A 12,918-nucleotide genomic window follows, 5' to 3' on the forward strand; every position below is an offset into this window, starting at 1 on the left:
TCTTGGCGCTAATGATTTTAGCAGGCTTTCTTTTACATTTCGCCCCAATGATTGCCTCAAGGGCCGCCTGTGTTTCCAGAGGGATTGAGTTTCATAAGAGAGCATCATTTGTAACACTGTCAAGAGGTGCATCAAGGAAAGCCTCTGAATTAAAATTAGTACCACTGGATAAAGAAGCGTTCAAATTGGTGCCCATCAAGCTACTGGGAGGAGGGTGTGCTCCATGCCGAGGGAGAGACGCCTCTTCTCTTGGCCAGTTCAATCTCATTAGACACAATACTGACAGCCCTTTCCAGCGTGCTATCGATACTTGTAATGACAGGCCTTAGTGGCTGCTGCCCCTCTCGCTTTCCCTCGATAACGACACAGCTGTTAAATCAACATATGTGCAAAACACCAACGAAAGAGGGGTGACCCAGCCCAGTCTCCTCTGAGCTCTGACGGGCGCTGACGGGCCAGCCCTTGGCCCGCACGTGTACCGTGCTCTGGGAGCCCGCCGGTGCTTAAGTGCGCCTCCGGGGGCTGCTGGCGTGACGAGATAGAGGAGCCTGGGAGTTGGAGTCCTGTGGACCAGCTGTGCTTGGCTCTCACCCTGGTGCTGTTGGCGTCTGCTGTAGCGTCCCGTGCTGCGGGGGCCCTCAGGTGCTTAAGTCCACCTCCGGGCACCTCTGGGCGCTGCTGGCGTGATGAGGCGATGCAGGGGAGCCTGGGAGTTGGAGTCCTGTGGACGTGCTGTGTGTGGCTCTCACCCCGGTGCTGCTGGCATCTGGCATCTGCGGTCTATTTAATTTTTCACTAATGGAAGGACTAGCTTACCTATAGGCGATCATTGAAGCTACCTTGTAACATTTTAGAAGTGTAACTTCCAATAGGGAACAGATAGAAATTTGGAATTTGGGCTCTCTGAGGTCAGAATTTAATAACATATCTTTTAGTAAAGGTGGTCTTTAAATTGTGTGTCTGAAAAGGCCACTTTTGGAAAGTTTGAATTTTCTTGTTTACCCATCCTTGTGCCTCTGCCTGCCTGTGGAATCAATGTCTGGTTTACACAAGGAGATTATGGACGGAGCGCTGAAACTTTTCAGATACTCACCCCACTCACAGATCTGGGTTCAATCCATCAACGTTCTTTATCTCACAGCAATTTTCCGTAAGAAGAGAACGTACAATAGAGCATTCTAGGGAGCGGCACCAAGAATTTGTAATGCGCTTCCTCCTAATATTAGAGGAATCACCTCTGTCTCGCAATTCAAAAAAGAGGCTAAGTCCTTTCTCATGAGTACATTTCTCCCGTAACTAATGACGGCCCTCTTGCGACTCCTTTGAGACCTTTAATCATGCGTGAATCTACTATTGTCAGATGTGTTAATAGGTGGAGATAACAGGATGACTGTACTGCGAATATCAGAGTAATGGCTCCGGGACAGCACAAGTCATTGTGCTTTCATCGAGCCACACCTATGGACCTCAGTCAGACCAGCATGGATACGCAAGTCCATACGCAACATTCAAGGACAATAGCTAATGAAGATACCTCTATCAAGCCACATGGTTATTGATCTGTACCTGTAACTGTGCATCCAGTTCAGAAATCAGGTTTTCTTTAGAAAGGATATTACATTTTATATTCCTTTTTAAATGCAAGTATGTCATGACATTTACTACTATAACCCTAGTGGTCGCATAGTAAGACTGAAGATGTTTGTTAGTTGTAAATTTGTAAACTGTGATTAAAACTGTTTGTGGCTGAACTATAAAGCGCTCTGACACCCATGATTGGGTCATGTTCGCGCTATAGAAAACACTAAAAATAAGGGGAAAAAAACTTCACCACCCTCATTCAGATCCAGCCATATGCAAATCAGTCTTGACACTGTTCCTTATAGGAACAGCCAAGCCCGAACTGCCAAGCCAGGTATTCCCTTGACCAAAAACAAGCATCCTGGGAATGGTTTTGGGGTAACACCCCTCATCAACCAGGCTAGCTTTAATCCAGTGGCAAAGTGAGCAAGGGACCCACTTCTGGACATACCCTGCCAACTTAACTTAGGGTGAACAAAGCAAACACAGAGAGATGATAGACGAAGCTCTGAAACGTTTCAGACACTCACCCTAAGTCACAGATCTGAGTTGAATCCATCATTGTTCTTTAGCTCACAACGCCACCCTAGTTCAGACCCAGCCATATGCAAATTAGTCTTGAGCTTGTTCCTTATGGGAACAGTCCACCCCGAACTGCCAAGGCAGGCCTTCCCTGGACCATAAACTAGCCTCCTGAGACCAGTTTTGGGGTAACACCCCTCATCAGCAAGGCTAGCTTGAATCCAGTGGCAAAGTGAGGAAGGGACCCACGTCTGGGCATACCCTGCTAACTTAGGGCAAACAAAGCAAACACAAGGAGGTGATGGATGTAGCGCTGAAACTTCTCAGAAACTCACTCCCAGTCACAGATCCAGGTTCAATTCATTCTTTGTTCTTTAGCTCACTTTGACACCTCAGTTGAGACCCAGCCATATGCAAATCAGTCTTGACCCTGTTCCTTTTAGGAACAGTCCAGCCCAAAATACCAATCCAGGTCTTCTGTTGTATATGAATTTAGGACCCTAGTTTAATTTTCCCGATTCATGCCCATATATAGGTATAAATCACCCTATCTTTATATAGGCATAGAAATCATAACCATATTTAGACTTAGCCTATGCAGCCCAAATACGGCATGGCTACTTCCATTGGTTCCGAGAATCCACAACGATTTATTGGAAAAACCCGCCTTCAGCTGTCAGGGACTTCCGCTTGCTTGAATATTAATTTATCCAAGAACTCATGGAGTTTTCAAAGAACTGAGTCTTTGATGACGTTATTATGTCCAACCTTACGTCAAACTCGCCACCTTCAAGGTATAAATATGCCCACATTTGCCCAGGCAAAGACACGTTGGTTTGGAGCAGTTCGATTATCTACTTGCCCGACGCCCTGCTGCTGCAAGTGCCGAAGGAAGCCGACTCTCCAGCTGACGCACTGAGATAGACGCTGTCTTTTCTCCTGCCGAAAAATCCAGCTCCAGTGTTTCCAGGCTACCCTTGAGGGTTGCTGGGAAATCGAGTCCTGAGAGAGAGATACAAGACCTCCTTCATTCTAAACCAAGGTACGGAGCTGATTAGACCCTTAAAGAATTCTTGGAAAAGATTCTTGGCAAAAGAATACTAAACTGAAGCTACACCTCCCTTACTTCTTCCCTTGTACAAGACCTAGGTTAGGTTCACCGGGGTAGGCGTATTTTAAAAGCACCAGTTGAGTACTTTTAGTCTTTATTTATTAATGTATGTATTTTATGGTATTTTATATGGCTTAGATACCATATCATGCTTTTACAGTATTACTTTATAATACTATTCATACTGTACGCATTGTACTTTATAACCAGTATTACGATTGTAGCAGTTCACTTCTTATGCTTGAGAAAGAAGACTGTTCAATAAATACTTTTTATTGAAAACGCCCGTCTCTCTATTTCTCATCACCTCTGGTGAAACGAAGCATGCACGATTGACTGAGTTAAATAGTTGTCTATTGTTTCCGCGACTCTATAGATACGTTTCTTATCCTGGGGAAACAAAGTTGTCATGTTTATGCGGTTGTCAGAAATGAATCCCTTCTTGTGAATTCGAGAAAGTTTCTAGTGACCTCTGAGCTAGCTGGCACTCACAATTAAGTCTAATATATTCTATAGAGACCTAGTCGACCTCAGTCCTACGTCTAAACTATAGTATATGTTATTCCAATGTGCAGAGCCTATTGGGAATATAGGAACTACACTACACTTCCCTGGACCAGAAACAAGCGTCTTGGGACCGGTTTCAGGGAAATACCTCTCATCAGCCAGAGTAGCTTGAATCCAGTGGCAAATTGAGCAAGGGACCCACGTCTGCCAACTTAGGACAAAGAAAGCAAACACAAGGAGTTGATAGACGGAGTGCTGAAACTCCCCCAGTCAAAGATCTGGGTTGAATCCATCATCATTCTTTAGCTCACTTTGCCACCCCAGTTCAGACCCAGACATATGCAAATCAGTCTTGCCTTTCTTTGTAAATTCTTTGGAGGAATAATATTACCATTCTTCGCTGAATTCCAACTTCCCAATAAGATTTTGTTTGAAGACATAAGCTCTTTTTTCTGGGCGAACCTTGCGTAGTGAATTCACTAACAACATAGGATACTTTCAACTTTCCACTCCTCATTCATTATTGCTGGGCACCACTATCACTATTCAAAGCAATCTGACAACTTCCCTATGTATCTTCAATGCACTTTTGCATATGAGTTGGCATTGTTGAGAGGTTGTCCTTCAATACGTTTTTCTTAACCAGTACATGCACCAGTTTGTGCTGTAAATCCATCCACATTCTCGGGAACATATTTGCTATTCCATCTGAGGTTAACAGTTTCGTCAAACGCTTCTGATCACAATTGTCAAGCGGTATTTACCATACCAAAACTCTGAAATGCCACCAAAACCATGTTGCAACAAAGGTATTCACTCCAAAATATTCTGAACAGGGTGTTCCAAAGAAATAGGTTTATAATGAATGTTTTTGACAAAAATGATGGGAGGGAGCAATATTCCTTGCAATCTCCTCCAAAATATTATACACTTCCTCACCTGCAGCTAAGTCACATCATAAATTGTCACTAATCTTCTCAACAACCACTGACTTTTGATGGTCACAAGTCATCGTTTACCACTTGAAAGAGAAATTAACATCAGCGCATGCACTTTGTTTATGTCCACAGACCATTTTGTTGCCTATGTGGGCCACAAAATGGTCTCCGTGTCAGACCACGCAGGCACTTGAGCCCACATTGATATTTAATGATGGACAGCCTCTTCATCATTAGGGACTTCTGTGATGCACACCACTGCACTAACATTCCAGAGCAGGGAATGCTGCTCAGTGAGGAGGCTAAGAGTATGAAATCATGCTCACGCGACTGAACCGTTGGAGCTAATTAATCGGTGAGCACACAATAACTCACCACTACCCATAGACACACTAATGTAGGCTATTCTTCAATTCTCCTTGGTTGTCTTTTTTCTGTGACCTGAATCCTCGGGTTTAACCATTACCAGGTGTTTGAGTCACTAGTCTCCACTTCTGTAGTGGCTCGCATTCTACCCATCACTACTACACACAGGTATCCCAGAATGCACATAGGTTATTCGAGTTTATTCGGATAAACGACATGCTTACTCGCCTGCCTCCAACCCCACTTGGAACTACCCAGGATAATATCTAAATTGGAACTCGAAATACATAACATAAATATACATAACTGGTTGATAAAGTGAAGCGAGGACGCACTTTACATTGCAATTAAAAGCAATATACATCACTCTCAGTGTACTATCAAAATGCGTTTTTAAAAACCTGCTTCCTGTCTACCACTCCCACCACTCTGTTCCTTCTTCTCCTCCCCCTTGCAAAAATCTAAAAAAGTAAAAGATGCCCTGAAACCCTCCATTATCACACTCTGAAGCTTTACTTCCCTTCACAGCCCCAATGCCATGCTCAAGACTCTCATTGAGAGTGGAGAGATGGCTCTATTATGATAGCACTTTTGATTGACCGCTGTCAATACAGAGTGGAGAGAGTGGATAATAGACATTAGAAGAGCTCGAAAACAGTCCACATTCAGGCCTTTCCTTTTCCTTCAGAACCAAAAGAGAAGAGGAGGTGGTGTTGGACACAGAGACCCTCATTTAACATTTAACCATTTTTGTTGAGATTCAGTAAGCTTTAGCGATCAAGCTAAAGACCAGATAAGCGACTGCTTCACCGAGTGACATCACAGCAGTGAAAATCTGGTATCCACGCTAATGTTTTCCTACTAAAGCCAGTGATAACAAGTAAATCCTTGAAGAGTAGACACTAGAAGCAATGAGGAGAGTGCTGCTGATGAGAGGTGACAGGAATAGGATCGCTGGGTAATATTATGTAAGTCTTTCTTTGTATGCTGTTGTAGCTGTTTGACAATTGTTAGAAAATAACATAAAAATAACAATATGAAAAGGTTGCAAATTTACTTCAATGAAGTTTAACTGTACAACTCCCTACATGCTGTTTCAGCTCCTGCTGTTGTTGCTAGGAACTTTGGAAGGTTCTCTGTTTATACTGATAAGTACAGTACTGCGATACAGAACCAAATTATAGATATTTAATACATTTGGACACAAACCTTGATTCTGTTTTGACTCGTTACATTGTACTGTATACATTGAAATAGAGCGATAATCCGTCATCCATGTATCTGTATTCTATTCCAGGTCCTGAAGATAAAAAGAAGATACATGCTGCCAGATGAGGCAACTTCTTCTCCTCCAGCTGCTTCATGATAGTGGAGATGGCCACTTGGAAAGAAATGGAGCTGCGAGATACCTTTTGTGAAAGCATGGAAAGCGGCGAGGAAAATGCTGCCTGCTGCAAAGAGTCCACTTCTGCCAATCAGTATGAGAAACCAGAGTCAACCAGTGCCAGCCTTAGGTCCAACTGGAAACTTCTAGTGAATGGGAATTCCACCAATGAGGCCTTCCTTTCCCGTTTCTCCAAGGAATGCAATGACAGCTTGGGAATTGGACAGGTGAGCCTGGAAGAAGGGGACCAAAGAGTGATCATTAACATTGCCGGGCTCAGGTTTGAAACACAGCTCAAAACACTCAACGAGTTTCCTGACACTCTCCTGGGAGATCCCCACAAGAGGATGCAGTTCTTTGATTCCATGAGAAACGAGTATTTCTTTGACAGAAACAGGCCGAGTTTTGATGGTATATTATACTACTACCAATCCGGCGGCAAAATCAGGAGACCAGCAAACGTCCCTATTGATGTGTTCGCCGATGAGATTGTGTTTTACGAGTTGGGAAATGACGCAATGGAGCAGTTCAGGGAAGATGAGGGGTTCATCAAGGATCCTGAGGTACCTTTACCGACAAATGACTTTTACAAACAGTTCTGGCTACTCTTTGAGTATCCGGAAAGCTCCAATGCTGCTAGAGGAGTCGCTTTGGTCTCCGTTTTGGTTATTATAATCTCCATTCTCATTTTCTGTGTGGAGACTTTGCCCGAATTTAGGGAAGAAAAAGAATTTCCAACAACTAAAGATGGTAACAACTCCACTTCCATTGCTAAGCTGCCGAACACTTTCACTGACCCATTCTTTGTGATAGAAACGGCCTGTATTATTTGGTTTTCATTTGAACTAGTGGTGAGGTTTACCGTGTGCCCCAGCACAACAGAGTTCTTCAGAAACATCATGAATATCATCGATATTGTGTCCATCATTCCTTATTTTGTGACTCTGATAACCGAATTAATACAGCAGACAGAGCCCACAGGCCAGCAGAATATGTCACTGGCTATTTTGAGAATCATTCGACTTGTCAGGGTGTTCAGGATTTTTAAGTTATCAAGGCACTCCAAGGGGTTGCAAATTTTAGGGCAGACATTAAAGGCCAGCATGAGGGAACTCGGTTTGTTGATCTTCTTTTTGTTCATTGGAGTGATCCTTTTCTCCAGTGCTGTCTATTTTGCAGAAGTGGACGAACCTCAGTCGCAGTTCACCAGTATCCCTGATGGCTTCTGGTGGGCTGTCGTCACAATGACTACGGTGGGCTACGGGGATATGTGTCCAATCACAGTTGGAGGGAAAATGGTGGGCACCCTCTGTGCCATTGCAGGGGTGTTAACAATTGCTCTTCCGGTCCCAGTGATTGTTTCAAATTTCAACTACTTCTACCATAGGGAAACCGAGAATGAGGAAAGACAAGCGGTTCCAGCAGAGGTAGAAAAACTCCAATCACTGACCATTACAAGATCAGGAAGTGAGGCGTCTCTGAACAAGAACAATGGAGCATGTGCTCGTGACCAAGCAAACAATGGAAAGTCATGCCCTTTCAATAAACACAGAGAATTAGGAGACGTTTAAAGGCACGCTGGCTTAAATAATGTACCTTATGTTTCTCGTCGTTTATAGGTTTCTAAAATGAACATGTTTTATGAAATAAAATGGGCGAATGTCCTTTTGATGTGTGTCCCAAATGACGGAGAAGTAAAAAAAAGGAAATTATAGCTTCACATATTCAATAATCATCCTATCAGTCTGTTATGAGACTGATAGATAAAGGAAAAAATAACTTTTCTACAGGTGTTTACAAGCTATGAACTTGTTAGGGTGAGCATTATGCTCCCTCTTCAGAGGTTAAATATTCATTGGACTACTGTTAAACACTCTTAAAACACTCTTAAAATGAGAACTTGCACTTGACGGAGAGTTACCGCTACATACTATAGATGACAAATTCACAGAAGCAAACCTGTTGAACTATATTTTCAGCACTGCAAACAATTTATCGCATCCTTGGTCTCTAAATCTCTGTTTTGTGTTTTAAAGGCTCGCAGTTTTGATCATCGGGGCAGATTTACGAGAAAGTGCTACAGCATAGCACCGCAAGCCCTTTGGCTGTGACACGCTGTGGCACTTTCAAAGCACAGGAATGTGACATATTTCCAATAATATGTTGTATTCCTGTGCTATCCCCCGCGCTGGAGCCCAAACAGCTGCCATGTGCTGGCACAGGCACCCTTGCATGGTGCAAGGATGACTGCGTCATGGGGAGATTGTTTTTGTGCAGGAGGGGGCACCTTACTGCACAAAAACAATCACTACAGTGTAGTATTCACACGCATTTCCAGATTTATGATTCCTCGTAAATCTCGAAATGTGTCTTGTTATGGGAACACCCACAGCAACACCCTTGGAACGCCCTTTTCAGGCAAAGTACTGCGTGTTAAGGGGCCATATTTACAAGGATAGAAAAAGCCATTAAGGGTGGCTTTTCCTGTCCTTTTAAATATGGGGCAGAGAAATACGCCACTGGGGGCTTGTAAATCTGCCCCAACATCGGTACCAGACTAATTTTTTCTATCGAGTTACAGGAAACAGTCTGCACTGCGGCATAACACTAATAAACGTATGTCCTGACATAAGTGCATCAACTGTAAATGCATGGACTCTTGAAATATAAGGTATCAGCCTTCACACTGGGCTGTTGAATCGAATGCTGACCTTGAGGCATGTTATTTCAAACAAGTGGCACACTACTGTTTCAAATAAGTATGTATCCAGCCCAGAGCCGGAGTGGTCACCAAGGACATGTAAGACATTTCTACTAGCCAGGCCATAGGTAATGGAAGACCTAATAGCACAGGCGGGGGACAATTGCCCGGTCTTTTGTATCAAAAGGCTGCCCCTTAGTCTTCTTTCAAAGAGAAACTGTAAAAAGCTTCAGCCCCTACAGCAATCATCAACAGAAGGCCAGTGTTCAGAGATCTCTTTGTTTTCAAAGAGAGGAACATTATGAAGGAGCACATCTAGGTAATTTGTTGTTTAATATCTGCATGAAGCACTCATCCACTTGATGCTGACAGCCACCATACATACTGCTTGGGCTGCAAGAAGAAGCGGGTCTTTAATTCTTTATTACAGGACATGTGTTCTTCATTATTCATAAGGTTGTTTTGGCAAATAACTCAAGAGATTGGCATGTTGGCTTGAAAATTGCAAGACTCCTCTGTAAAACCTCAGCAACTTTGTGACAGTTAAAAGAAGTCTGTCTGCCAGCCATAAGTGATGCCAGGAGGATAGTCATGAAACAAGTCAATTGACTTGTGCATCAACAACTTCTACAGCATAGTCTTGGAAGTCCACCAGAGCTGTGCGGGAAGCCTGCTAAAAAATCTGGGAGATCTGCATATCTTTCATTTAAACTGTGAGGGAGCATCATTTCCATTCAACCTGGCACCATATTGACATTTGTTGTAGTCCGGGTATGAGACACCTTCGCTGGGATAATAGCCATGACAAAGTGCACTTAAGTGACTCTACTGTGGATATTTATTAATCCGTTTGCCGTCCTAAAGAAACCCTTGAGAGTCTGTAGGGATTCTGCCACCTTCATTCTTTTGTGCCGCCGTTTTACTACAAATGCCTAATTCCTATGACAGTGCTGCAACAGACAAGTGCATGCCATGGATGACATTGTGAACGATGCTTTTCATTTATAAGTAGGCATCCTGCACACTGCTCTTCAAATGGGGAAGCATTCCAGTGCCAACCACTTGGAGGCTTCCATCCCCATCAAGTAGAGGATAGTGTGAAGGTGAAAGTAGGCTAACATGCGCAGTGAAATCCAGAATGCCTTATTAATTCGCTATATTTGCGTTACAGATTTAAAATTTGTTATAGTGTAGGTATGTCACAATATTGCTGCTATGTATTACTCTCCCTGACATACCGTCAATAAATAAAGATGTATGTAAAATCCACATGCAATTAGCTATATTTTCTGTAACTTAAGAAGTAAGGAACCAAATATCGTCAAAACTGTGCCTCTGATATCCTTGTGCCAGTCAGTATGCGCTCTAAATGCTTTATTTCAGTGAGATTTACGTACTGCAAATCAGCCTAAGTACATAACGACATTAAACTTTACACCATCATTGTATCATAAGCAAGTCATGACTGCAGATATGAAGTATGGTATCTGTCCAGCTCAACATACCACGTGCAAGAGAGAAGGAGATAAGCTGCCCTACACCCTCCTAGAAAGACAACACTGCCACAAAAGTATGGCAGCTGTTGGACAATAAAGGGATCCAGGTCAGTGAATTATAAATACCTTAATGTATCCCGGCTATTTGCCTTTATTGGTGGGTACATTAGGTAAGGTTAAAAATTGATGGGGCGGTAATATGAGAGCAATGACTCACATCATCCTAGAAGCCCATAAGTGTCTGAGGCACTCCTCTGGGTCAGCCATCCCTAACTTCCTCTTGGGGCCCTGTTTGCCTGCTTACTTTTCAAGAGGAAAAATTGTGAAAAGATAAGAAATGACTTACGTGTTCAAGAGAGTCCCACCTGAAATGCACAAGGGAAATGACTCTAGAGGGGATCCCGGCTTCTTGATTGGAGAGGGGAAAGGCGTCCTTTGTAGTCACACATTCTTCAAAAGGCCAACCATGCCAGTAAACCTACTCGGCACCCGCTCTCCGCTGACCTGCATCCCTTTATTGTCCAGTAGCTTTTATCTAAGAACGCCCTCCTACGCCGAGTCAACAGCAGTTTGAGTCTGCCCTGGAGGTACTGCCCTTTCAGGGTGGGGAGAAGTTGCCGATTATGAAGTATTTCACAATTTTGCATGTGAGGATGACCTTCCCTCCCTTTAGCACTGAAATAGGTTTTCTGTGACCATCCAAGTGGGACTTGTTGGATGTTTGTTTTTAGGCAAGACTACCAATTGCCTACTATACCTGCAGCTGCCGTACTTTTTGCGTCACAAAAGGGGGTGGTGATGGACGGAGCATCTGAATCAATCAAAAACTCACACCCAGTCAAAAGATCTGTATTTAATCCATCACTGTTCTTTAGCCCACTCTGCCACCCCAGTTCAGACATGGCTATATGCAAATCAGTCTGACCCTGTGCCTCATGGGAACAGTCCAGCCCGAACTGCCGAGCCATGTCTTCCCTGGACCGGAAACAACCGTCAACATGATCCCCCCAGCTCAAGACACTACTGCCACTCAAGGGTGACACAATGTATGTGGTAGCACTATGAGGTAGTATTTCAATATAATCTTCAAATAAGCTACTCACCATCTGCACATAAAATTGTTTCAAGGAAATTGGATTCTTCTTCGGTTTCAGAGGTAGTAACATTAACTCAAGTGTGCTGAGTGGAGCAACTGCATGTGACCAATAAATGTTCAGATCGTTGCTTGGAACCAATAAATATACCTTAAAGCCCCAAACACTCGTCTTCAAACAGAAAATAAAAAGTAACACTACCTACTAACTCAATGAGTTAAAATGCTGTGCCAATAATTTCAAAGTCATTCCCCACCCTTTCTCTTCTGTCACCATTAGGTACCTGAAAAAAAATCTCTGAGTAAAATTAATAATAGGGACAATCCATTTTATTTCATTTATTATTTATTGAGCACTTAGGCAATCAAAAGAACACGCTGGCATTAGGAAAGGCTTGCCAAAAGAACACATTTTGACTAAACAGACAAAATTAGCGAAACAGCAGGTTGTAAGATTTTTTGTTAATGTGAGGTGGTCGAGCAGGGGCGGCCTTAGGCATGTGCAAGCTCTGCACCTGCACAGGGCCGCCAAACCTAGGGGCTGCCATGCCAATATATATCCTTAATACTATAATCCTCTGAGGATGGATACATATTTGCGTGGAGGCCCCTGGCAGGGATTTGGAAGCCTCCGGCTCTGTTCCACTTCCAAACACCCTGACCCCCCCCCTCTTCACTGGCCTCCGCGCCTGCGTTCTTCCTGGTTCCTGATTGGCTTCTATTTTTCCCTATACTTTCACACAAATGACCTAGACCACAGAGGCACCTATGAATTACTTATTTTAATGTTGTACCATACGTTGCAGAACTTTTGCAACTAACTCCTCTATTTTAATTAATGAGGTAGGAGGTACATCCATATTGTGCCATATTTAAAAATTGCCCAATCCCTTTATGTAAAACAACAGTTGTGAGACAACGAATAACACACACCTATGTGCCAAACTCAGACAGACAGAAAAAAGTGTGTGTGAGCAAGATGGTGCCTCATGGGCGCACCACCTACAGGAACCTGGCAGGTACTCACCAGGATTGCCCTGATCTCATCATTGGCACCATCAAGCTCAAAAGAAGAAATGTGTCCAATAACAAACAAAGAGTGTGTTTGTGAAAATGTGCAGTGTACATGAACCACGAATAACACAAATAGTGTCAAAACAACATATAAACCACAAACAACACGGATCTTTACTTTATTCTGTCTCTTTCGTGTTGGTTG

At 43.2% G+C, this 12,918-nt stretch overlaps 1 protein-coding gene across 1 annotated transcript; it reads left to right on the top strand.

Annotated features, from left to right (window-relative positions):
• Positions 1-6,396: 6,396 nt before the first annotated feature.
• KCNA10 (potassium voltage-gated channel subfamily A member 10) lies at positions 6,397-7,980 on the top strand. Its single transcript, XM_086919650.1, has one exon. The coding sequence runs from the start codon at positions 6,400-6,402 to the stop codon at positions 7,978-7,980; it is 1,581 nt and encodes a 526-aa protein (XP_086775776.1). The 5' UTR covers positions 6,397-6,399.
• The last annotated feature ends 4,938 nt before the right edge of the window (positions 7,981-12,918 follow it).

The sequence above is a fragment of the Lissotriton vulgaris genome, chromosome 5 (assembly GCF_964263255.1).
Source record: "Lissotriton vulgaris chromosome 5, aLisVul1.2, whole genome shotgun sequence".
NCBI classification, from domain to species: domain Eukaryota; kingdom Metazoa; phylum Chordata; class Amphibia; order Caudata; family Salamandridae; genus Lissotriton; species Lissotriton vulgaris.

Excerpts from the sequence above, each read along its gene's own strand:
- KCNA10 (XM_086919650.1), top strand. The coding sequence starts at position 6,400 with ATGGCCACTTGGAAAGAAATGGAGCTGCGAGATACCTTTTGTGAAAGC.